At 43.5% G+C, this 26273-nt stretch overlaps 3 protein-coding genes across 3 annotated transcripts; 2 read left to right on the forward strand and 1 right to left on the reverse strand.

Annotated features, from left to right (window-relative positions):
- Window positions 1–211: 211 nt before the first annotated feature.
- On the forward strand, window positions 212–4398 carry LOC137912884 (N6-adenosine-methyltransferase non-catalytic subunit). The gene is made up of 11 exons (XM_068757020.1): window positions 212–514; window positions 986–1074; window positions 1249–1330; window positions 1614–1691; window positions 2101–2188; window positions 2268–2358; window positions 2522–2663; window positions 3028–3120; window positions 3396–3512; window positions 3607–3817; window positions 3951–4398. The coding sequence occupies exons 1-11, from the start codon at window positions 449–451 to the stop codon at window positions 4256–4258; spliced, it is 1365 nt and encodes a 454-aa protein (XP_068613121.1). The 5' UTR covers window positions 212–448; the 3' UTR covers window positions 4259–4398.
- A 3542-nt stretch (window positions 4399–7940) lies between these two features.
- LOC137912859 (uncharacterized) lies at window positions 7941–9545 on the forward strand. The gene is made up of 5 exons (XM_068756993.1): window positions 7941–8167; window positions 8458–8520; window positions 8609–8758; window positions 8861–8884; window positions 8985–9545. Exons 1-5 carry the CDS (start codon window positions 7941–7943, stop codon window positions 9151–9153), a joined length of 633 nt encoding a protein of 210 aa, XP_068613094.1. The 3' UTR covers window positions 9154–9545.
- Window positions 9546–20492: 10947 nt separating this feature from the next.
- On the reverse strand, window positions 20493–25010 carry adra1d (adrenoceptor alpha 1D). Its single transcript, XM_068757011.1, has 2 exons — window positions 24031–25010; window positions 20493–21031 (listed from the first exon to the last, which is right to left on the reverse strand). Exons 1-2 carry the CDS (start codon window positions 24986–24988, stop codon window positions 20493–20495), a joined length of 1497 nt encoding a protein of 498 aa, XP_068613112.1. The 5' UTR covers window positions 24989–25010.
- Window positions 25011–26273: the final 1263 nt, after the last annotated feature.

Consider the following 26273-nt stretch of genomic DNA (forward strand, 5'->3'; position numbering starts at 1 on the left):
TAAAGTCAGCGCAATTATGTGACGTCATCAAGTGGCGCCACTTCATTCGGCGAAATGTGTACGTTGAATTCTAAGCGAGCGTACACCAAAACAAATCCAGGTAGACGGAGGCAGAACGCGATGAGTAATCGTTGAAATCGGTTCTTGATTTCGGCTCTGAATCGGCTGTCAGCACAGCCGTGGATGCATTATCCTCCTCGGGTTACTGAAATAAAACACAAGCGGGTTTCTTAAAAGCTTCGTTTTAGCGGGTAGTTTAGCACTCATGCTAGCGGGAGCGTCCCGGTGTTGATATCGAGTCCACCCATGATGATCCTTTCTAGCGGCAGTCAGTGAGCTTCCGCTCCGCTGTGGGCACGGTGGCTGGCTAGGAGGAGGACACGCATTCAGTTCAGGTGCTACGATTAATTACGTTTAGCAGTAAAGTGTGTCATTTACCGCGTAGACGATGAACAGTCGGCTGCAGGAGATCCGTCAGCGACAGAAACTTAGACGGCAACTTTTAGCTCAACAGGCAAGTGAACGGTGAATATGGTTATTGTTAGCAAGAAGCTAATTGAACAATGACCGTTCTGCTAACCGTGTTTTCAAAGACATGAGGCTCATCGATGCAATATTATATACCAGTTAAAAGTCTTCAGCGGAATTGGTTCAGTGCTGAAAGGACGCAGCTAAAATCAAGAAAGCCGATTTTCGGGTTTTGCGAGGCTGCAATATAAAATTATTTCAATCTGTACCGGAATGCTTTTTTTTTTTTGTTCCATTTTTAAAAATCTTAGACTTATTCCTTTGAATAAAAGCATATGAATATTTTCCTTGCTTCCTGTAAAATGGCTCCAAGTCACAGAGTAGTGAAAGCTGAAATACAATGTCAAAACTAATGCGTACAGAAAATATGCTGCTCAACGTGACGTAACACTTAGTGTAAAATAAAGACGCGCAATAGATCGAACTGCAGACTCACTTTCTCATTCTTGTACCGCAGCTGGGAGCAGAAAGCGCCGACAGCATTGGCGCGGTCCTGAACAGTAAAGATGAACTCAAAGAGATAGAGGAGACTCGAGAAACATGCAGGTAAGATAGAATCCAATCACAAAGAGACGAGGGCAATGATAATTAGGAGCCTTTTGAAAGCAAACAAATGTTGGAATATATTGTACTCGATGGCAAAACTCCTTTGATTTTTGTCTTGTCAGTGCTAATATTCTGACCGTGTGCTTTGTGGTGAATCTGGTTTGTGTTTTGCAGATCATCATTTGATAGCTCAGCTGCACCGTCCAAAAGGAAGGCAGAGGGCGAGGAGACGGAGGAAGATGTGGAAGAACTGAAGGTGGAACCCGTTATTAGTCTGTGAGGGCTAAAGGAGCCTCCAGCATGTTGTAGTGATAATAACTATTTATACGGCTCTTCTGTCAACAAATATGACTTTGATTTACTGCCTAAAAGCACAACTGTGACGAGGAAAAGCAGACAAGACCCATTCCGGACTTTATTTAGACTCATCAGCTGTTTCCTGATCAAATTCTTTTCAGCTGCCAGTCACACGTTTCCTCACTACATGTAAAGGTATTATTTATTGGCAGAAATTGGAACGTAGTTTTTGTGTGTTTTAGGATGAGGTGGAGGTGCAGCAGCTGGATGAAAGCAACCCCTATGAGGAGGTGTACAAGGACTCGAGTACTTTCCTTAAGGTTGGGGACAACAAATGTATTTTAAGTGTCTAATTAGTTAAAAATCAAATGTAATACATTAAAAAAATACTTGTAAAGGTAAAAAATGTATCAGCCATTCATGTGACATGAGTCCTTTCAGCCTAGTAACGCACGCGGGGCCGGTCTGGCTGGTTGTGTCTGTGGCTGCTGTCTTTACTCGATGGCTGAAGGTGGATGTTGTCGTTGCATGACTCGCATGGCGTCAGCTTGTTATTACGTTAGAACCAGTCTATTATTCGACAGACAGAACATGTAATCGCAGTGCATGTATGTGAAATGTGTTATTTTAGTCATGCATTACTCACGCCGTTAAAATGTGTTGTCCGTAGGATATTAGAATACTGCAAATATTTGTTTCTGGTCTGCTAATTTAATCTTTCATCTTCAGGGCACCCAGAGCTTGAACCCTCACAATGACTACTGTCAGCACTTTGTTGACACGGGACACCGGCCACAAAATTTCATTAGAGATGTCGGTGAGTGTACGTGTGTTTTAAGGACACGTGCATGCCGGTGTGTGATCACGGCGATCACGAACAATCTTCTATTGTTTAGGCTTAGCTGACCGATTTGAAGAATACCCGAAACTTCGAGAACTGATAAGACTGAAGGACGAGCTCATTTCCACCACCAACACCCCTCCCATGTATGTTAAACGATGACACGGATGTTATTCAAGTCAATGCCAATACTTCCTTTAGTTTAAGGGCTGTTCTACTCAGATAAAGAGGAAGACGACAGCCAGTTTAATGTGGCAAACTGATCCGAAAGGTTTGGGTCCTGTTAATTTAGTGTGCTTCTGCGTTTAGGTACCTCCAAGCTGACCCAGAGCACTTTGACTTGCAGGATCTGAAGTGCAAGTTTGATGTAATCCTGCTTGAGCCTCCCTTAGAGGAATATTACAGAGAATCGGGCATCAGCCACACCGAACGCTTCTGGAACTGGGATGACGTACGTATGCGCGTTGGTCTGCTTTGTGCTTCTGTGTGAATCGTGCTTCACTCGTTCAGGCTGCATCTGTGAAGATCCTTTTTAATAAGTGATGGGTCCGAAGAAAGCGAGTGGTAAGGACGGCAGTGAGAAGAAAAGATGATGGTCGTATGTTAAGCTATTACTGTGAATAGTTTTATGTTGTTGACCCTCCCCATTAGGGGGCGACAACGATCCAGAATGAGTCCAGTCCGCAGTCCAGTTCTCGACAGGACCACCTGACGACTTCACCAAGTTGAAAGGATTTCTATTTAAGACCGTTGAGATGCTGATGACATCACGTGCACTCGCTCCTCTTCCCCTTTTCTGCCCTCTGCCTTCGTAGATCATGAAACTGGATATCGAGGAGCTCTCAGCTCTGCGTTCCTTCGTGTTTCTGTGGTGCGGCTCCGGTGAAGGCCTGGATTTGGGCAGGATGGTAACATGATTCCCTCATTCAGTGAAATGTGGTTTCGGAAAGTTCTTCTGATTGAGAGATGTTATGATTTTTTTTTTTTAATCTCTACTCGATATCTCTAGACAGTTTTTAATGAGTATTTGCCCGTCCCGTTTTTTTCCAGAATCTTCTATCAAATTTAGCAGATTGAATTTATTTGTATTAATAATTTAGTCGTGTAATATTAACGATATTAAGTCAGTGTTGAAAAACCTCCTTCCTCCTTCTCATGCTCTTTCCTGATCACACCGTTTCAGTGTTTGAGGAAATGGGGATTCAGGCGGTGTGAAGATATCTGTTGGATCAAGACCAACAAGAACAACCCAGGCAAGACAAAGGCGCTGGACCCGAAAGCAGTATTCCAGAGGACCAAGGTACACACACACACACGTCGAATCATACTTCATGTCACATCTAATATGTAACCATTTTGAGTTGTTTATTGGGACGTCTGCACATTCCCTCCAGGAACACTGCCTAATGGGAATCAAAGGGACGGTGCGCAGGAGCACCGATGGGGATTTCATCCATGCCAACGTGGACATTGACCTGATCATCACCGAGGAGCCAGAGATGGGAAATGTGGAAAAGCCAGTGGAGATCTTCCACATCATTGAACACTTCTGTTTGGGCCGCAGGCGGTTGCACCTGTTCGGACGAGACTCGACAATCAGACCAGGTGAGAGGTCGAGACTCTCTCAGCCACAACAACATGTTGCATGCATCCTTTTGGTTTCTCTGGCTCAATGGCTTTCTCTGTTGGACCGTTTGTTTCTCCACGTCCTTACTGTCGTCTCGTCTCGTCTCACTAGGCTGGCTGACGGTGGGTCCTACTTTGACCAACAGTAACTTCAACGCAGAGGCCTACGCCTCACATTTTTCTTTGCCCAGTTCCCACCTATCTGGCTGCACAGAGGAAATAGAGAGGCTAAGGCCTAAATCTCCCCCCGCCAAGCTGAAGTCAGATCGTGGCGGTGGAGCACCCAGAGGGGGGCGCGGCGGGCCGAATGCAGGACGAGGTGGAGACAGAGGCCGAGAGAGAAACCGACCAAATTTCCGTGGTGACAGAGGAGGATTCAGGGGGAGGGGAGGGCTGCACCGGGGCTTTCCACCTCGCTAAAGCAAATAGCTCATTACTAACAGGCAGATGTGTGGAATTCTTATCTGTTTGGAAGGTTGTTGGTATCTGTCAGCTGATGTGAGTCTTTTTTTAATTTTGTTTCTATATTTTACTTACTGTTAAGTTACTGTTGTTTTTTAAATAAACGGATCTAATAATGTACTCCTGTTTGTGCAATTATTTGTGATGCAAAAGCAGGACGACTTTCCCCCCAGTATTGTAGTTTCAGGATGGTGCAATACTGTCCCTAGTAATATAACACACTCTTTGTATTGTTATTATGTTGTGTAAAGATTGCTTTAACTTACTTGTGTTGAAGCTATTGCTTGTATGACCAAATTATGTGACATTTGTGCTTTCCCAGAATGAGAAAACTGCTCAGTGAAACCCGATTGCTAGTTCTCTTCTACTAGATTAACATTGCTATTATTATTAGTTCATAAGTTATTCACAAAAAGCATGCTATCAGTAATGGTGGCTTTTTCAGGATCTTGATCCATAGATTTTGACGATAAAACAAATCAGTTTGCTTGATTTCAACTGGATCTGTTTTCTCAGGTAGTAAAGATAGAACTAGGGAATACGGGACGACACATAGAACGGGAAAGCCTGAAAATACGGAGGAAACTGATGATATTCTGGCAGAGAACTGTCCAAAGAGGCAGGAGCTGATTAGGTGAGATGTGTAACAGGGGCGTCTCGTTCAGTTCAACGAAGCCTCCGTAGCTGTGCAGGCTGACTGACATTTTTGTTTCCAAATAATAAAAAAAATGTATTTTAACTGCTTCGATTTCAGTAAAGCATAAGTGGAAACCTGGCTGTATGTCTTATGTTTTATTTTAGGTTTGAAATGTCGCGCCACATTGTCCACATGAGCCAGCGATTGCCAGTGATATGAATTTCCTGCACGGCACATGTAATAGCAATGGCACTCCAGAAGAGAGCTGCATTGCTCTAAGGACCATCCAAGCTACAACTCCAAACTCGAATGTATAATCATATTAGGTCACAACCAAGCCCCCCCCCCCCCCCCCCTAAAAACACCTCTATTCACTCTTCTTTCAGAAACAAAAATGCAGATGTGTGTAAAGCACACTTTTATTCCATTATTCCCTTCATTTGAAACCCCTCCATGCTTAATTAAAACACATCCTCCCACACTTGAGATACGCCTGTCACTGGCTGAAGCCCAAGATGTTCTCTCTTTGCAGGATTGGCTGTGCTCTGTTGCACTTTGAAATGAAAGTGATTGTTGAGAGGCGTGTGTAAAATGGTAAAAGTTGTATCCAGGTAAAATGTCAGATAATATAATACAATAATAACATAGGAATCTTTGATTGAATGGTGATGACAGATCGTGTAGCAATTGAAGGCCATTGTATGACCATCCTGGTTTTACTGAGCTCTGGAAAACAAAGAGCAGCAATTTCTTATAAAACCACATCCAGGCTTGGAAGCGGCTCAAGGGCGACACTACCACGTGCTACCTCTGAGGCTGCATTCAGAAATTGTCTCTTTCTTCTCCGATACATTCCATATCATGATGCAGCATGATATACTTAATTTAATTTAACATGGGGAGACTTATGACTGAGTGGGTATATGACAAAAACAAGAACAAAAGCCAATTGTCATCGTAAATCGACGAGCCCCTGTGTATTTACCTCGGCTGAGGAGGTTATGTTTTTGCCATACATACTAAAAAGAGAAAGATGTCTGCAAAGCACACTCACATTACATATGACCATATAGGTGACACTTCCAGAGCCCATCTAATTTCAATTGCATTCATTGAAAATCCCCCCCATGCTTAATTAGAACATATCTAACACACTTGACATGCATCTGTCTCTGGATGAGGCCCAAGGCATTCAATCCTAGCAGGTTGGGCTGTGCTCTAATCTAATATGTACTGTTAGAGTGTCATTTTGTGTCTTTTTGGTTGGGGGTGTGCCGCAGGATTTTGTAAATGTAAAAAATGTGCCGCGGCTCAAAAAAGGTTGGGAAACACTGCGCTAGACTAACACTTTTAATTTGAAACTTTCAGCGGAAGTTCCATCATTGTGATTGTGACTTCCGCTATTTAACGCCGGGCATTAGTGACGTCAGAAGTGTGTCTTGCACAGGACCGCACGGCCAGGTTTGGCATTTTCTAGCGTCGAAAGCGCTTAAAATGAGATAAGAGGAGTTAAAGGAGACCAAACGAATCCGAAGGCTTTGAAAAGGTAAAATGAATTTCCCGATTTATGACATTTTAACCGATTCACGCGCAATGTAATATGCTAACGGTAGCTAGGCGCAGCTAGCTCGAGCAGCTTTTGTATTTTCTCCAAATCCCTTTTTTCTGTTTTGTTCTCGCGCCGATCCTAAATACCGCTCGTTTTCTGTGAGTGTCCCTTTGTTTCATGTCACATAAGAAAGACCGATGTGAGAAAGTAATAAGGCCAAAAAAAAAAAAGGAGCTCCTGTTCGTCAAATGACGATGAATTAACTTGTAGGAATGTTTATGGGATTCTGAGCCGCGAGAGAAATTAGACACCCTCAGGTGAGCTCTTTTGTTGAGCTGCACCCAGGTGTGGCTGGGGGGGGTAATGAAATGCAGTTTAGCATCTAACCGGAAGTGCAATTACGAGACAAATATTCAGGTTAAAAAGATTTTACACTTGTTACGTACACAGATTTGGTGTTAGGAAGATTCTACAATAATAATATACGGTGTCTTAATCCTCCTCCTCTGTTCAGAGATGGTTTCTCCAGAAATGGCTTCTTTAACTCCTCTTTAAGCGTGCGTGTGCGTGTGCGTGTGCGTGTGTGTGTGCGCGTGCGTGGAGCAAATGGCACAAACAACTTTCAGGTGACTTCAGCCTTCCTCGGCTGGAGGCCCAGAACTCTTTTTGTTGTTGTTTTTGTCATTAGATGTTATTCTGTCTCTCACAGTCCTCAAAAATGCTGAGTCGACCTCTGACCCTGAAGGACAGCGATGGCAGGGCTTGGGGGCGGCGACGGCGACGCCGCATCCAGCTCGGCCTTCGGCTGACGATGAGGCCGGTGGCGAAACGGGTTCGTTTTGATGGATGGAAAGTCCGTTTGAGAACTTCTGTTTCCACGCAGACCAGCTGAGCGAGGGAACTCACCTTCAGGAGTTTTGTCTCCGCCTGTGTCTCCTTGGAGCGTCTCCTCCGCAGCTTCCTCTCCTCACTCTATTGTCTCCTCTCCTCATGAGTCACCCTCTGCTCCCTCTCTCTATCACACTGCAGTATTAACTTCTCCCGCTCATTCCCCCTCTCCCAGCCCTCCACCTCTCATCTCAACCTCCCGCTCCCTCCTTACCTTCCGTTCTTCCTCCTGCTCCTCAGTCTTGCCCCGCCTCCTCTCAGCTCACCGCTCGGAGGTGCGCCGCCTCCTGCGAGGAGCGCTGGCTTCCCTCGGTCATCGTCTGGACTCTCTGGAGAGGGGCATCGGAGCGAGGAAGAGGAGGACCAGGCAGAGAGAAGAGAAAGGGGGATCAGGCTGTTCTCCCGGTGAGATCGCCGTTGCCTCCATTATCGCCGGGGACTCACCCGCGCCTCCACACCGTTCCTCCAGTCTGAGCCAATCACGAGGCGGGGGCAGGAGAGGCGACGCGGAGGAGGGCGACTGATGTGGTGACAAAAGGAGGAGGAAGAACCACAGAGGAAGAGAGATGACTGGAAATGGGGACGAAGATGGAGATGAGTCTGCTGGGGGATTTGTCGGAAGGATGGGGGTGTCTTTCAAAGGAGGAGCAGAGGAAGATGATGCCCCGATTACTCTGCACAACTTCAACCGCAAAAAACCCAGGAGAGGGGAGCGGGGAGGAAGCGGCCAATCAGAGACGGCCGTCAGTGCTGTCGGGATGAATGGTTTCAGAGCGCCGCTGCTGCTCCGCGGGTGAGAAGTAAACAAGTTACTCGCTAAAGACGTAACGTTTACCAGCATCGACCAGCAGGTTAAAAAAAAAATGGGAGCGACTTCCTCCCAGAGTCCTTTTGCAGTAAAAGTGGAATGTTTTCCCTTTATTACCTGATGCAGGATTTATATTTATATATTTTATAATGTACCAAACAGTTTTATTGGTGACAACTGCAGTCCAGCCGGCTATGTTGTGTAAAGTGGAGTGAAATCATTATGTGACAAAATATACGATAAAAAAAATCTCAACCTTTTTCCTCTTCTCCTAGCGCCGCCTCAAACTCGTCCTCCCAGGATGCCTTGCACTTTCTGCAGCCAATCAGGATCTCTAGGTATCTCATCTGGACAATGGCAGTTCTCTGATTTCACCACGCCCCTCGCGTGCTCGTCCAATCGCAGAGCTTTTTACCTTTTCCTCAGCACTGCCTCCTGTAGCCGTGCCCCCATGCTGCGGTTCTCAGCAGTTGCCATGGAGACGATATTTGAGTCGGCGAGGGGCGTAACTTGTTTGAGTCCCCTGATGCCATTGAAGGACTGGACAGCCCCGCCTGGCCTGAACAACGACCACTGGTTGGTTGGCTCTAGTATTAACCCTTATTAATATTCATGAGTATTAGTACATCATAATATTGCACTTGGAGCATTAACTATAACTTTCCTTTCTCCTTGCAGCTATGTGCGTACGCCTACACCCAGGTGAATACAAATATATCCTATTTTAATGTCTTATTTCTTTGTGCGTCATTTTTAATTGGTGTGCGGTTCGTGCATTTTAAGTAATTTATATCTCTAACAGCCCAGCTTCTCCCACCCGGCGACTTCAGAAGCAGCGGAAGCGGAAAGCATCTCTCCGTCAGTGCAATGGCAGCGTCCCTCGTGGGGACGAGTCAGACGTGGATGTGATGCTGGTGGAGCGACTCGGTGCTCTCGAAGACTTTCTGATACAACGAGGCTTGGATGTGTGATCTGTGACATCACATCCTGTCAGCAAACCAAAGGCCAAATGAACACATGGGTTTTTTTTGCAGTGTATTTGCTGTTTTATTTTTTACAGTGTCGGATGTGAAACGTGAACCAGATGGATAGAAATATAAATGTACAATTTCTTCGTATTGCTGATCTGATCTGCTCGGAAGAAAAGCCCATAACGGGCAGCTTATATTTTCAAGAGGTTTGTTAACATCGATACTCTATTAGTACTGGGGCAGTACTGAATGAGTACTACGGCAGTGTTGTGTGAGTACTGGAGATCTAAAATATTTGGACCTTTTTAAAATGTAATATATTTCAGCTGGCAAAATGTCTATATTTGGATCAATACGATTTGTGTCTGCAGTTAGGTTTGTTGTTGATTATTTGTGGGCATGAGATTAAAGTATGTATATTTACATTCGGATTGTCTGTGATATCATCATTGGTGTTGAGAATTTGTTAATGACTGGTTATCAGCTGGTCGAGTTTATGCTGGCCTCACAGCCAGATGGTACTGGGTTCAAATCGTGTCTGCGTCGGGGTTTTCCTGTTTCCGCCCACCTCCAAAAACATGCAATTTAGGGGAATCGATTACTCCAAATTGTCCCTAGTGTATGAGTGTGTGCACGGGGGTGGGGGAATAGTTGGTAGCGATGTTGAAAAGTTTAAAGAGCCCCGGCTTCAAATCCCACCACGGGAATGGGATAGAGAGGGGGTAGCAGGGTAGGCCCAGGGCCGCCTGGGCGGGGTGAAGTGGACCGGTCCAGTTCACCCCGCCCAGGCAAGGCCCCAGGCCTACCCTGCTACCCCCACTCTACCCCACTCCCACAGCGGGACTCGAACCCAGGGCCTCCGACACGGTGGTTGGTAACAATACCAACCACCCCCCAGTGCGGGGTAGGAAACCCGAGGCATTAACAAAGTCATACTCGTCGGATGATGAGGTGCTATTTCAGACCACAGCGTGTTGCACTGGAGCTGTGCTTTTTCCTAATGTGACGTCGTACCGCATTCTCGGTGGTGCAGTGGGTAGCACGCTTGACTCTCAGCCAGAAGGTCCCGGGTTCGAAACCAAGGGGCGCAGCATGTAGTTTTTTTTTTTACAAGAATTTGAGGTTTGTTGTTTGGTCCTCGGCAGCTGTGTTGGATCAGTCGTTCTTCGCCTCTGCACTTTGTGATGATGCTGGAGAGACACTGATTTTGGGTGTGAGAGTTATTATTGCGTGTGGATTTTGGTTCATGGGTTAATGTGGCTTCCAGTGTGTGTCTCTAGTTCAGCTTTTCCCAACCGGTGTGCCGCGAGAGATCGTCAGGTGTGCCGTGAGAAATTTTCCAAAAATATATATATATATTTTTTATTTTTATTTTTTATAATATCACGTAATTAACATTGTCGGGTGTCCGCGCTGTAATAAAGTGTGTGTGCCGCCCGTAGATCGCTCTTCAGACTTTGAAGTGAACGACAAGAGCTGGTTTCCGTCATTGTGAGCCAAAAAAAAAAAGTCTGTTAAAGTCTAACGTGATTGGTCGAGATGTGTGTGTGTGGGCGTGTCCGTGTCCACAACGAGCAGGGGGTGTTTACGCACACGCAGCACAGCGAGCGGACGAAACGAAAGGGAGGCGGGGAGAGAGAGAACTTTAGACCAGAGACAAACGACGCGCTAGAAAGGGTGAGGAAAAAAAACGAGCGATAGAAAACGTAGAAATCTGGACACATTTTAATGCGGTTGACACAAAGGCAAAATAAAATAAAGTAAGATCGTATCTTGAGGAGCCGCTTATCCAAAGAAGTGCAGACCCACTGAGCTGGTGGGAGTCCAGGTGTTCAGTCTACCCACGTCTCACACACGGAGATTGAGACTGTATCGTGGCAACATCTGTCCCCTCAGAGAGAATCTTCTCCAGAACAGGACAGATGATAACAGAAAGGAGAAACAGGATCAGCCCCTCCAAGCTGAGCCACAGTAGAACTGTTACCTGATGCTGCTTTATCTTTTGCACTTTTTAATTTATGTTTTCTTGTTGTGTTGTTTGAGATTTAAATGCAGAGATTTGACCTTGTTCTCTGTGAGATGTGTTTGGTTTGGTTTTGTATTTTATATTATATAATATGTTTATTGTAGCTAGCAGTGCAAAGAGGATTTAAATAAAGACATTTAATAAACATTTGATATATTGCATGTTTTTACATTAGTAGCTAATTCTACACTGCACATGATTTGGTATTAAATTAATTTTGTCAACAACAAAAAAAATCTGAGGAGCCACTTGGGAGCCAAAAGAACCGGCTCTCTTAAAAGAGCTGGAATTCCCATCACTGAACTGAAACAAGATGGTGGTTTAAAGCTAAACTTTGCTGATCTTCCTTTGGACAGTTTCTGGTTATCTGTTGCCAAGGAGTTCCCCGTTCTAGCCAACAAAGCTATTCTGACATTGCTCCCATTTTCAACCACATATCTGTGTGAGCTGAGCTTCTCAAGCTCGACGGCGATAAAAACTACAAGCAGAGAGAGACTGAGAGCTGATGAGGAAGAGCTTCGTGTGTGTCTTCATTTTGTGTTCATCGAAACAGCCCCAGGTTTCCCACTAAGTATAAATACATAAAAAAAACTATATTATTAATTATATGTATTATAATAAAGGTCATCTAATCTAATATGTACTGTTAGAGTGTCATTTTGTGTCTTTTTGGTTGGGGGTGTGCCGCAGGATTTTGTAAATGTAAAAAATGTGCCGCGGCTCAAAAAAGGTTGGGAAACACTGCGCTAGACTAACACTTTTATTTTGAAACTTTCAGCGGAAGTTCCATCATTGTGATTGTGACTTCCGCTATTTAACGCCGGGCATTAGTGACGTCAGAAGTGTGTCTTGCACCGGACCGCACGGCCAGGTTTGGCATTTTCTAGCGTCGCAAGCGCTTAAAATGAGATAAGAGGAGTTAAAGGAGACCAAACGAATCCGAAGGCTTTGAAAAGGTAAAATGAATTTCCCGATTTGTGACATTTTAACCGATTCACGCGCAATGTAATATGCTAACGGTAGCTAGGCGCAGCTAGCTCGAGCAGCTTTTGTATTTTCTCCAAATCCCTTTTTTCTGTTTTGTTCTCGCGCCGATCCTAAATACCGCTCGTTTTCTGTGAGTGTCCCTTTGTTTCATGTCACATAAAAAAGACCGATGTGAGGAAGTAATAAGGCCAAAAAAAAAAAGGGACTCCTGTTCGTCAAATGACGATGAATTAACTTGTAGGAATGTTTATGGGATTCTGAGCCGCGAGAGAAATTAGACGCCCTCAGGTGAGCTCTTTTGTTGAGCTGCACCCAGGTGTGGCTGGGGGGGGTAATGAAATGCAGTTTAGCATCTAACCGGAAGTGCAGTTACGAGACCAATATTCAGGTTAAAAAGATTTTACACTTGTTACGGCCACGGATTTGGTGTTAGGAAGATTCTACAATAATAATATACGGTGTCTTAATCCTCCTCCTCTGTTCAGAGATGGTTTCTCCAGAAATGGCTTCTTTAACTCCTCTTTAAGCGTGCGTGTGTGTGTGTGTGTGTGTGTGTGCGCGTGCGTGGAGCAAATCGCACAAGCAACTTTCAGGTGACTTCAACCTTCCTCGGCTGGAGGCCCAGAACTCTTTTTGTTGTTGTTTTTGTCATTAGATGTTATTCTGTCTCTCTCACAGTCCTCAAAATGCTGAGTCGACCTCTGATCCTGAAGGACAGCGATGGCAGGGCTTGGGGGCGGCGACGGCGCCGCATCCAGCTCGGCCTTCGGCTGACGATGAGGCCGATGGCGGCGCGTCTGAAACGGGTTCGTTTTGATGGATGGAAAGTCCGTTTGAGAACTTCTGTTTCCACGCAGACCAGCTGAGCGAGGGAACTCACCTTCAGGAGTTTTGTCTCCGCCTGTGTCTCCTTGGAGCGTCTCCTCCGCAGCTTCCTCTCCTCACGCTATTGTCTCCTCTCCTCATGAGTCACCCTCTGCTCCCTCTCTCCTCTATCGCACTGCAGTCTTAACTTCTCCCGCTCATTCCCCCTCTCCCAGCCCTCCACCTCTCTCATCTCAACCTCCCGCTCCCTCCTTACCTTCCGTTCTTCCTCCTGCTCCTCAGTCTTGCCCCGCCTCCTCTCAGCTCGCCGCTCGGAGGTGCGCCGCCTCCTGCGGGGAGCGCTGGCTTCCCTCGGTCATCGTCTGGACTCTCTGGAGAGGAGCATCGGAGTGAAGAAGAGGAAGAGGAGGACCAGGCAAAGAGAAGAGAAAGGAGGATCAGGCTGTTCTCCCGGTGAGATCGCCGTTGCCTCCACACCGTTCCTCCGGTCTGAGCCAATCACGAGGCGGGGGCAGGAGAGGCGACGCGGAGGAGGGCGACGGATGTGGTGACAAAAGGAGGAGGAAGAACTACAGAGGAAGAGAGATGACTGGAAATGGGGACGAAGATGGAGATGAGTCTGCTGGGGGATTTGTCGGAAGGATGGAGGTGTCTTTCAAAGGAGGAGCAGAGGAAGATGATGCCCCGATTACTCTGCACAACTTCAACCGCAAAAAACCCAGGAGAGGGGAGCGGGGAGGAAGCGGCCAATCAGAGACGGCCGTCAGTGCTGTCAGGGTGAATGGTTTCAGAGCGCCGCTGCTGCTCCGCGGGTGAGAAGTAAACAAGTTACTCGCTAAAGACGTAACGTTTACCAGCATCGACCAGCAGGTTAAAAAAAAAATGGGAGTGACTTCCTCCCAGAGTCCTTTTGCAGTAAAAGTGGAATGTTTTCCCTTTATTACCTGATGCAGGATTTATGTTTATATATTTTATAATGTACCAAACAGTTTTATTGGTGACAACTGCAGTCCAGCCGGCTATGTTGTGTAAAGTGGAGTGAAATCATTATGTGACAAAATATACGATAAAAAAAATCTCAACCTTTTTTCTCTTCTCCTAGCGCCGCCTCAAACTCGTCCTCCCAGGATGCCTTGCACTTTCTGCAGCCAATCAGGATCTCTCAGTATCTCATCTGGACAATGGCAGTTCTCTGATTTCACCACGCCCCTCGCGTGCTCGTCCAATCGCAGAGCTTTTTACCTTTTCCTCAGCACTGCCTCCTGTAGCCGTGCCCCCATGCTGCGGTTCTCAGCAGTTGCCATGGAGACGATATTTGAGTCGGCGAGGGGCGTAACTTGTTTGAGTCCCCTGAGGCCATTGAAGGACTGGACAGCCCCGCCTGGCCTGAACAACGACCACTGGTTGGTTGGCTCTAATATTAACCCTTATTAATATTCATGAGTATTAGTACATCATAATATTGCACTTGGAGCATTAACTATAACTTTCCTTTCTCCTTGCAGCTATGTGCGTACGCCTACACCCAGGTGAATACAAATATACCCTATTTTAATGTCTTATTTCTTTGTGCGTCATCATTTTAAGTAATTTATATCTCTAACAGCCCAGCTTCTCCCACCCGGCGACTTCAGAAGCAGCGGAAGCGGAAAGCATCTCTCCGTCAGTGCAATGGCAGCGTCCCTCATGGGGACGAGTCAGACGTGGATGTGATGCTGGTGGAGCGACTCGGTGCTCTCGAAGGCTTTCTGATACGACGAGGCTTGGATGTGTGATCTGTGACATCGCATCCTGTCAGCAAACCAAAGGCCAAATGAACACATGGGCTTTTTTTTGCAGTGTATTTGCTGTTTTATTTTTTACAGTGTTAGATGTGAAACGTGAACCAGATGGGATAGAAATATAAATGTACATTTTCTTCGTATTGCTGATCTGATCTGCTCGGAAGAAAAGCCCATAACGGGCAGCTTATATTTTCAAGAGGTTTGTTAACATCAATACTCTATTAGTACTGGGGTAGTACTGAATGAGTACTACGGCAGTATTGTGTGAGTACTGGAGATCTAAAATATTTGGACCTTTTTAAAATGTAATATATTTCAGCTGGCAAAATGTCTATATTTGGATCAATACGATTTGTGTCTGCAGTTGGGTTGTTGATTATTTGTGGGCATGAGATTAAAGTATGTATATTTACATTCGGATTGTCTGTGATATCATCATTGGTGTTGAGAATTTGTTAATGACTGATTATCAGCTGGTCGAGTTTATGCTGGCCTCACAGCCAGATGGTACTGGGTTCAAACCGTGTCTGCGTCGGGGTTCTCCTGTTTCCGCCCACCTCCAAAAACATGCAATTTAGGGGAATCGATTACTCCAAATTGTCCGTAGTGTATGAGTGTGTGCACGGGGGTGGGGGAATAGTTGGTAGCAATGTTGAAAAGTGTAAAGAGCCCCGGCTTCAAATCCCACCACGGGAATGGGATAGAGAGGGGGTAGCGGGGTAGGCCCAGGGCCGCCTGGGCGGGGTGAAGTGGACCGGTCCAGTTCACCCCGCCCAGGCAAGGCCCCAGGCCTACCCTGCTACCCCCACTCTACCCCACTCCCACAGCGGGACTCGAACCCAGGGCCTCCGACACGGTGGTTGGTAGCAATACCAACCACCCCCCAGTGCGGGGTAGGAAACCCGAGGCATTAACAAAGTCATACTCGTCGGATGATGCGGTGCTATTTCAGACCACAGCGTGTTGCACTGGAGCTGTGCTTTTTCCTTATGCGACGTCGTACTGCATTCTCGGTGGTGCAGTGGGTAGCACGCTTGACTCCCAGCCAGAAGGCCCTGGGTTCGAAACCAAGGGGTGCAGCGCGTAGTTTTTTTTTTTTTTACAAGAATTTGAGGTTTGTTGTTTGGTCCTCGGCAGCTGTGTTGGATCAGTCGTTCTTCGCCTCTGCACTTTGTGATGATGCTGGAGAGACACTGATTTTGGGTGTGAGAGTTAATATTGCGTGTGGATTTTGGTTCATGGGTTAATGTGGCTTCCAGTGTGTGTGTCTCTAGTTCAGCTTTTCCCAACCGGTGTGCCGCGAGAGATCGTCAGGTGTGCCGTGAGAAATTTTCCAAAAAAATATATATATATTTTTTATTTTTTATAATATCACGTAATTAACATTGTCGGGTGTCCGCGCTGTAATAAAGTGTGTGTGCCGCCCGTAGATCGCTCTTCAGACTTTGAAGTGAACGACAAGAGCTGGTTTCCGTCATTGTGAGCCAAAAAAAAAGTCTGTTAAAGTCTAACGTGATTGGTCGAGATGTGTGTGTGTGGGCGTGTCCACAACGAGCGGGGTGTGCTTACGCACACGCAGCACAGCGAGCGGACGAAACGAAAGGGAGGCGGGGAGAGAGAGAACTTTAGACCAGAGACAAACGACGCGCTAGAAAGGGTGAGGAAAAAAACGAGCGATAGAAAACGTAGAAATCTGGACACATTTTAATGCGGTTGACACAAAGGCAAAATAAAATAAAGTAAGATCGTATCTTGAGGAGCCGCTTATCCAAAGAAGTGCAGACCCACTGAGCTGGTGGGAGTCCAGGTGTTCAGTCTACCCACGTCTCACACACGGAGATTGAGACTGTATCGTGGCAACATCTGTCCCCTCAGAGAGAATCTTCTCCAGAACAGGACAGATGATAACAGAAAGGAGAAACAGGATCAGCCCCTCCAAGCTGAGCCACTTGGTTTCCTTTGATGGCAATCTTCAGTAAAACAGTAGAACTGTTACCTGATGCTGCTTTATCTTTTGCACTTTTTAATTTATGTTTTCTTGTTGTGTTGTTTGAGATTTAAATGCAGAGATTTGACCTTGTTCTCTGTGAGATGTGTTTGGCTTGGTTTTGCGTCTTCGTGTGTGTCTTCATTTTGTGTTCATCGAAACAGCCCCAGGTTTCCCACTAAGTATAAATACATTAAAAAAAACTATATTATTAATTATATGTATTATAATAAAGGTCATCTAATCTAATATGTACTGTTAGAGTGTCATTTTGGTTGGGGGTGTGCCGCAGGATTTTGTAAATGTAAAAAATGTGCCGCGGCTCAAAAAAGGTTGGGGAACACTGCTCTAATGCACCCCGAAACGCTTGAAAGGGATGCTGAGAGGTGGCATATTCCAGGGGAATGTAGAGAAGTTGCACTCAAGTTACAAATGCATCTTTCGTTAATTGCCCTGATATTGTTCTATTTTCCCCCTTCCGCGTCATTTAATGTTGATATTTTTTTCCAGAAGCTTTTTTATTGTTGTAGATTATAATATAATTTTATCAAAACAAGAAAAAGGTATTCATTTTACTCTTAAAGGTTAAAGGGAAAATAATCACATAATATTTTTCAATCACGGAATCATATTTTCCTCTTTTTCTCTTTAAATACAAATGACAGACAGGGAAATTATTTACCAGGGTAAAAACAAAAAAATGTTCAAGTCACCAAATTACTATTTCAGCTGTCATGAAGGGAGACATACAGAATATGTTATTTATCCCAGAGGGAAATGTATGGATGCATGCATCTAACCTTTGGCACAGATAACAAGCTGAACACGTACGCAACATGTTACAGCTACTGAAGGGGGAATCTTTGTTGTGATACTGTCTGTATAAACTGTGTTTGATCCTCCATCCTATTTTCACTCTGATTTCCGCTTTCCGGTGCAGCTGTGAACGAATTGGCCGATCAACCAATTAGTCACACCTGACCTGCATTCCAGCTCATCACCCCACCCTTTATACTCCTGGGACCAGCAGTGCCAGGTGAACGGCCACAAAATGCTAGTTTCTGTTTTATTTGAAAGCAAAATGACTTTATTTAAATGATAATATATACAAATTAGCTAATACACATTTTGCAGACTTAGGAAGAACAAAATCCTACTACTACGTGTACATTAATATTCTCCATAGAAAAAGATGACCTTCGTATTGTATTTTAGATCACATTTCAATATGTCATCTTCTTATTGTTTTTTATTGCTGTATTGCAAGATATGTAGCCTATGATTAAACTAATAAACTCACATTTTATATATATGTAAAGTTTTTTTTTTTTCAGGCATATAGTCAAGTAATGCAAATATGAGCACTTCTCTCATAAACAAAATGTTAATTTTTCAGGTTTGTGGTTTGACAAGTTTCATTTTGCGATCGCTCCAGTCTCTGGAGTGTTCATTAAATTCTATTCCAAGTCAGCCGGAACATCTGCTCCCTGTTCTTGATGTTGTTCTGATCCTTAGGGTCATATTTGTACTACTGCAGTGTGTAGTGCATGAATTCATTTGAGTACTGTTTAACAAATATGTAATTGTTCCCTGAGGGGGACCAAACACAGTGAAATTAAATAGAACACTAATGTCCTGGGCTAATGTTCTAATAAAATGCCATTTAATACAGAATCACCTCTATTATGGGATGTGGCTGAATTGAGAAATGTGTTCCCGAGGTCCCGATGAATCATTTGGAGAGTTCCCTCAATCTTCAGGCTATGCTATCTAATATGTGGCATTTCATCTTCTCCTTTTTATTTATTTGTCTTTCATTGGAAGACACATACAGTGAACTCATACAATGAAAACAGTGGCTTGTCTTGAACTATAATGAAAGAAAAGCAAGCCACCACTCTTTATGAGAGGTGAATTACAGCACAGCGACCCATGGGAGTAATCTGGTTTGGAATAAGCAGCTCATGCTACATATCTTATTCCCCAAACTGAATTTTAGTGGTTAACTAAACAAATGTAAAAATACAACATTGTGTTTTAAATATTATGTCTCTCTTTTATGGAGCAAATAAGTGAATGTATAGAGCATATCTTTCTATTTATTAACTCACTATTTGCAGTATGTTATCTCAACCTATAGCAACACGTTAATGCTGATTTAAAATGAACTGCATGTCATTTGACGCTGCCTGGTCTTCTAGCGCCTCCTGTTGGTCTTTCTATGTAAGCACAGGATGGAGGTTTTCCACAAAGGTTTTCCTGAAGTTTGTTGCTGTATTTCTTTCAAAATGAAGTTTGGGACAAATGAGATTAGAGAGTGCAAAGTCACTAAAAGCATATATTATATGTTTTGATATTGCCACACTCTCCTTGTAACTTGCAACAAAGACTCACCACACTGAATACAGAGCAGAGTGCAGAGCTCCACTCAGACACAATTCTCTACAGTTATTGCCTGAGAACCCAATTACACTAAATGCTTAAAAAAAACTTTTATTATCTGTTTCTGTCAACACATGTCAGAAAATCTCAACATTTTTGGGTAGTGAAGGAAATAATTAATTATTTTTTGCAAATTATACAAGAAAAAACAGCCAGACTGGAAACTGGAAACAACATATTTTATTAGGCATATTCAACAAAAGAATCAAACTGTTCTAATTAAGATGTTTTCTTTTTAAAGATTACTTTTCAAGATATTTTTCAAAAATATCACAAAATATCCTCATTATTGAAGAAATTACTCAAAAAAAAGAACAGGCAAAAAGGAAAACCTAAATAATAAAAATCTGGGATTTAGATCCTTTTTTGACTGTACACCAAAATGTTATGGATTCGATCCTGATCTCAGCCAAACCCGTCCACATAAAATAGGTGAAATAATCTAATTAGAACAGGACTTGGGCACATAACTAAGATCACACAGACCTGTTCTTGTTTGTAATAGAAAAATAACACATTGGAAGTGGTTTGACAACATAAATTATTTATCATAAAACCTACCAAGTCATAAATAGTAGACAATTTTAACATAATGCTTTTATTAAAATGCTATTCATTCATTCATTCATGATGGTGCTGTACAGATATATTTTAAATTACATTCACAAAGGCTATACTTTGACAAGAAAATTAAGTAGACCTGGATTATTTACTGGATTTTCCTCACACCTTATAAATTCATATGAACCACATAAATAAATAGTTATTTTTACATCACGATTTCTGGAATATTTCCTGAGAAATTATGTAAAGCATCCCCTAAAGAATTATTGAGTTATGAAGGAAAAATCTGAAAATGAAATGCTGCCAAATATTTAATAGGTTTTCTCAAAACCCCTGAAAAAACGTTTTATGCAAATCAGATGACAATAAATGCTGTGCAGCATCTTCATTCTTAGCCATCATCTTCACTATGCTTTGTCAAAACATAAAACAATGGTAAATATTGTATTCTAACAAGTTACATTTGATAAACTCCAGACATTGTGGCAGTAATAATAAAAAAAAATGTACCTGAAATGATGAATATTTATCTGTAGGACAATTTTTTTCAATTAATTGAATATCAAACAAAGCAGTCACCAGGAATCTGGTCCCAGATAGAGTACCAGAAAACTTAGGTTCATTTAAGGTTTCTCAGATCGTTTGTGAACACAAAAATGTTATCTCATCGTAGTTGGCGCAATATGATCTCTTGAAAAATAAATAATAAGACTCTGGTGTCTGCTTAAATGTCCGTCTCTTTCAGATCATAGCAATCTGCCAAATCATAAAACTTATAGCTGTTCTGCTCACAGTTGTAAATACCCAAAGAGACTGTTTCCACCGTATCGGACCGGCCTACAGCAGAGGTGTTACTTTTCCCTGTCCCTCCCTTGATTTTATGTGACAGATTGTTCACTGTCTCTTTGAGACTAAAGGAGGACTTCTGCAGCCGTGGAAACAGACTCCATCTCTTGAAACTGAGCGATCGCCCCCCTTCCTTCTGTAACAAAGAGGACTCGTGGACAGCATAGCCAGGATTATAGTCTCCCCTCTGATCCGTTTTCATTCCTTTGACAGCTGTTCGCCACCTCTGGTCATAGAAGCGCCGCAAGACCCTCTGTCTCTGGTGACACTGGCACCGGAGTAGACGGGTGAAGGCCCGCTGAAACTCTTTGCTGGAGCAGGGGTAGATCATGGGGTTGATGCAGCTGTTGAAGTAGCCCAGCCAAAAAATCACCTTGAACACCACTTCGGATGGCTTCAGGGCCGGGAAGAAGGAGCCTGCAGAGCAAAGCGGAGCCATCGTGAAGATTTGTGGGAAAACACACAAAATCCAAAGTATATATATTTCAAAATCTTGGAGCAAATGTCAGTTTGTCTGTTTGATTGGTTACAACTTTCTGTTGCTTGTTTACAAATTGTTTGAAATGCTGTGATCAACAGCAGAACACTGCAACACTGCTGCAGTGATCCGGGACCAATGCAATGCATTGTGGGTACGTGCCAGCTGAATCATGCAGGGGATGGGGAATTGGATCATCCCTCTGACAGCAGCATACGCATAGCATTATTATTTTTTATTTTAGTAGTTGTGCAACTGTGTCTATTTCGTTGTGCTTATTAACAAGAAAAAAGGCGATTTTGATATTTTGTTGAAGAAAACCGATGTTTACAGAAGATGCTTCAACAACAAGCTGCAAGCTCAGCTATTATTGTGATGATTTTAGTTTGAGTTTATTTAATATAATATTGTCCGAGCCTATATCAACCAGAATGCTAACAACGTTCATAAGAAAGCATATTCACCTTATCTTTTAATATTTATAGTATATATATATTCTCTTTCTGCTTTGTGTGCAGCGTATTATGAACCCAAGCCAAGCTGCTGTTGGGTCTGGCATTTAGATTTGCATGCTGTTCTTCATGGGATATTGGCTTTTCCTGGTTGTTAACGTCTCCCCATGGTTCTGGATAAGAAGTCAACTTAAAATGTTAATCCTGCTAATAAAATGAGGACTATGAATTAAACTGCTTGTGCTTTGTTTTCATGTCCTTCTACAAACAACATTACAGCAAAGCAGTAAAAACTGTGGTTTGAATTTATTATTTTGAGGCATAAGCTCAAAAGAGTTGTCACTCTTACTTCCTCTTTCACACATTCTACCTTACATAACTGACTCAGACTCTCAAGGAATAAAGTGATTAAAGGAAGCAATATTCTCTATTGATTCCTTCCACTGAAATGACATTCCTCTAAAAGCAGGAAGCAAGTGATTCACCTTGCTGATGCATACTCCCACGGTAGCGTAATATACGCCTGTTTCGATTTATTTATGCATTTGCTTCATAGCATTTGGCAGAAATCATTTCTAAGCCTGGTTTCCCTGTGATGATTGTCATTTCTAATCTTTGCTGTTTGCCCGGTACAAATCAGTCGAGGAACAAATCAGACCTTTGATTACACACTGAAGTCTGTCCCACCATCTGTCTCAGAATGCATTTTGTGACAGCAGACAGATTACTTATCAGTGTCTGATTTGCCGAGCGGAGGAAGCAATCTCCATCTCTTGCAAATAAATGTCAACATTTCATGCTAGGGCTTTTAAAAGCCGAATATACAACCACTATAAGTGTGCACCGAGTCCTGATCAATTTCGAACAATGACACCTACTGCAGTTCTGGTTGTATTTGACATGGTGCTAAAATTAAAGGTAATCTTTATATATGCTCACTTAAATTATCTGCAAACGAGGTCATGCTATGCAGCAGGAAAAATATTCTAAAGAGACTGCACATGTTAATTATGATGAATGAACATATCAGTGCAATGGTGTGGCTCACATGTTGATTTTCAATTGTCATCTTTTCTTTTATGACCACTAATTGTTACATGGTTGCTGCAAAAAATAAAAAATGCAATGAATAAGCAAACACAAGCATGTTGATTGTGGCTTCGCATCAGTCAGGCTTCTTCATCTGGATGTGCATCGTGTCACGGAGTCTGATTAGCACCACATGTGCTAAAAGTATGTCAGCAAAAGGTTATCCATTAATAATCAATGATGTGTCTCAATCTGCCTCACTGACCAAGTACGGAAAACAGGGCTGGGATTGCAGGTTGGGATGGACCCCCCCCCCCCCCCCCCCGCACACACAAGCTCACCCCCATGGGGATGGATCCATAAAACAGCAGTGTCACACTTTGCTGATTCTATGGGGATGTTATGTAATACACTGCTTCCTCGAGGGAAGCTACACTTTACCATCAAATTACAGCGCAACATGTCAGAATGGATTCCACAAGATGATTTCATGCTTTGAGTTTAGTTTAGTTAGTTTAGTTGAGTCCACCTTACCACAGTTTGCATGTTCTCACAGTGAATAATGTGTAGTAGAGGTGAACTGGTGACCCTGTGATGACCTGCCCACTTGTCCAGTGTCTGTGTGTCAGCTGAGATTGGCTGCCTCTTTATATTTTATTGATCTGTGCTGTTTCTTTAAAGCTCATTCTTTTCTCGACTGATCTTCATCCTGGAGAACAGATTGAGAATCAATTCTCTCTCTCGCTCTCTCTCTCCTCTCTCTCTCTCTCTCTCTCTGCACCCGCCACCCTTTTAGACTTTACTCTAATCCATTCAGCACATATGACATGATATTGGACAATTATCCATAATTGCTTGCCATCAATTATGTGGGCAACATGTACACTTTATAGATTAGTCCCTCATACTAAATCCTGTATCTCATATTTGTATGTATTTATCAGGTAACAATTAATGCCTAAATGTATCTGTTATCTATCTCTGAAGTGTTGTAAAATGTTGTAAGCCGTTTAGTTCCAGATTGGCCATTGCTAAAGAATGTCAGCCGGTTTTGACTGGCTCTTTAAAGACGTGCTATAAATTCAAAGATGTTCTTTTAAAGAGGTGAAGGAACAGACTGACTGCTGGGTTTTTGTTGTTGTTGTAGAAGCTTTCTTCAAACTGTTTATTTGTACAACACTGGCTTGGCCTGCAGCCAGCATTACTGTATGTTGTGGTATAGTTTTGTGTGTTTGTCTGTTTGTTTTGGAGTTTTGTTTGTTTTTTCTTTCTCATGAGGATCAACAGTTCCAATTCCATATCATTTTAAGTACTGGGATTTATTTCGTTTTAGTTTTCTAGGTTCACACGTGGATTTCTAACACCCCTTTCTTTTCTGTATACAACTCCCCCTGCTCAACGTGGCGCACAACAACAGACGCACCATGGCTCACAGTGCATGAAGTCAGAGAACGTACCCATCGGCAGAAAGAAGAAAAACGGCAGCCAACACAAGATGAACATCCCCACAACGATGGCGAGAGTTTTCGCAGCCTTCTTCTCCCTGGAGAATTTCATCAGCCGGACCGAGAGAGAACTTCGGAACGGGTGGTTTTTGCTGCTCTTCGAGCTGGCCGACCGCGCGTCCTCCAGGACGCTCCGGCAGTGGATCCGGAGCACCACCTCCATGGACTTGTCCCTCTCGCGTTTGACGCCGGCTTCTAGGCTTCTGGTCGTCCTGCGCGCAACCACGTAGACCCGAAAATACATGAAGAGTATAACCATGAGCGGCAGGTAGAAAGAGAAGAGCGAGGAGAAGAGCGCGTAACCGGGCTCCTCCGTGATGCTGCAGATGCTGTCGTCGACAGGCGGCGCTTCTTTCCACCCGAGGAGCGGCCCGACGGAGATGACCGCGGATAACACCCAGACTAGAATCAAAATCGCCACGGCTTTCCCCTCTGTCATAATGCTTGGGTATTTCAGGCAGTATTTAACACCGATGTATCGATCTATGGAGATTACGCACAGGCTGAGGATGGAGGCGGTGCAGCAGAGCACGTCCACCGCAGCCCAGATGTTGCAGAAAAGCCGGCCGAACACCCAGCAGCCCAGCACCTCCAGAGACGCGGAGAAAGGCAGCACGATGATGCTCAGCAGCAGGTCCGCCATGGCCAGGTTGACTATGAAGAAATTAGTGACGGTCTGCAAATGTTTATTGCACACCACAGAAAGGATGACCAAAATGTTCCCGAGAATTGCCACCAAAATGAAAACGGAAAGAACCACCCCGACCCCGACCACCTGTGAGTCCATTGAAAAGTTCGTGCATGTCGTGACGCTGTCGTTTGGAAATATCGGGTCCAAAACGGATCCATTGAAAGCTTCGGCAAAATAGATCCCACGGTTGCTTTCGTTCTGCGAGTTGGAGTCTGTCATGTTTGAAACGCCATAAAGAGAAGTTTAGAGGAGAGTCTTTTTTATGAAAGGCATTAAAATTTGAGGCCGTTCCAGCTCCTTATAGTTGAAAGGCAATAGCAGAAGATCCAAATTAATAAATCCAAAAAGCATGAAGAAATAGTCTCACAAAAAAAAAACAAAAAAAGGCCATTTGGGTTTTTTTTTATTCTAGAGAATCTAATATGCTAAAATAATAATAACAATAAAAATGTTTAACTCCATCCCCATCCATTGCTTCTTGTGGTGTTTTCTACTGCATCCCTTCTCAATGATCACTGAGTCAGAGCTGGTACAGCAGTTCTGAATCTCCAGCTCCACCCACGAACGCGTCTGCGGAGTCTCCACAGGGGAGCGTCACATTAATTCAGGTCAGAGATATGACGCTCTAATTGAAAGAAGTCTGACATTAACATTATGACTCCAGACACCTGACATAACCTCTCATCCTACAAAGATAATCATAATAATAATAATAATAAAAACAGGAAATCAGCCAAAAAGGCCAGCTTCAGTCCGGCGTCATCTTAAAATCTTTAAAAAAAATCTTAAAACTTGTATTCGTTGTCATTATGCATGCAGATACACAGTACAAACACACACAACGAAGTACATTTACACCTCATAGTTGGCCTAATATTAATCATGTTATCTCCAACAGTAAATATAAAGGTTCGTTTGCACTTATTCTCCTTATTTGTCTATGCCAAAAGCTGTAGCAGGGAAATGTCAAAGGTTTGAAGAGGAACAAATATGGCAACAGTGGAGGAGGTTTTGATAAGGTACCAAGTAAACAGCAAAAGTCTATCTAGATAATGAGCTGACTGAGTTGTAGCTACATCCTTTTTGATGCTGAACCTGAAGCCCTACTGCTATTCCTAGCATATTAATATTGATTATGTATCTTGATTAAATTGCTCTTTTGCATCATCAATTTCAGACAGACAGACATTCCCCTCTTTGTAGTATCATACATTCTAAAGTGTTGGAGGTCATACAAACGCCAGTAGATCAAAAAGTGAATTATATCCATAATTTTAGCATTATTACCTTCTGCAATTAATAGTATGACTTGTGCCTACTAGTGTCCAATTACATTCTGGGCCGAGAAGAGACCATGCACCAGATAGTCTCATTTGATTGAAAAGCATACGAGATGCTGGTATATAAGTCGAGAGTCAATCTAATACGGACTCAGTGTCTTACCTGCGGCCGTCCCCATTTCTGATTCTAGTCACTTTGAGTCTGTTCTGCTGTCAGAGTGAAT

The sequence above is a fragment of the Brachionichthys hirsutus genome, unplaced genomic scaffold (assembly GCF_040956055.1).
Source record: "Brachionichthys hirsutus isolate HB-005 unplaced genomic scaffold, CSIRO-AGI_Bhir_v1 contig_248, whole genome shotgun sequence".
Lineage (NCBI taxonomy): Eukaryota > Metazoa > Chordata > Actinopteri > Lophiiformes > Brachionichthyidae > Brachionichthys > Brachionichthys hirsutus.

Coding starts and splice junctions, on each gene's coding strand:
- LOC137912884 (XM_068757020.1), top strand. CDS start 449: ATGAACAGTCGGCTGCAGGAGATCCGTCAGCGACAGAAACTTAGACGG. Junction 1,075..1,248: donor GAGACTCGAGAAACATGCAG/GTAAGATAGAAT, acceptor TGTGTTTTGCAG/ATCATCATTTGATAGCTCAG. Junction 2,359..2,521: donor ACCACCAACACCCCTCCCAT/GTATGTTAAACG, acceptor TTCTGCGTTTAG/GTACCTCCAAGCTGACCCAG.
- LOC137912859 (XM_068756993.1), top strand. CDS start 7,941: ATGACTGGAAATGGGGACGAAGATGGAGATGAGTCTGCTGGGGGATTT. Junction 8,521..8,608: donor CAGCCAATCAGGATCTCTAG/GTATCTCATCTG, acceptor CCTTTTCCTCAG/CACTGCCTCCTGTAGCCGTG. Junction 8,759..8,860: donor GGCCTGAACAACGACCACTG/GTTGGTTGGCTC, acceptor TTCTCCTTGCAG/CTATGTGCGTACGCCTACAC.
- adra1d (XM_068757011.1), bottom strand. CDS start 24,988: ATGACAGACTCCAACTCGCAGAACGAAAGCAACCGTGGGATCTATTTT. Junction 21,032..24,030: donor TTTCTTCTTTCTGCCGATGG/GTACGTTCTCTG, acceptor TTTGCTCTGCAG/GCTCCTTCTTCCCGGCCCTG.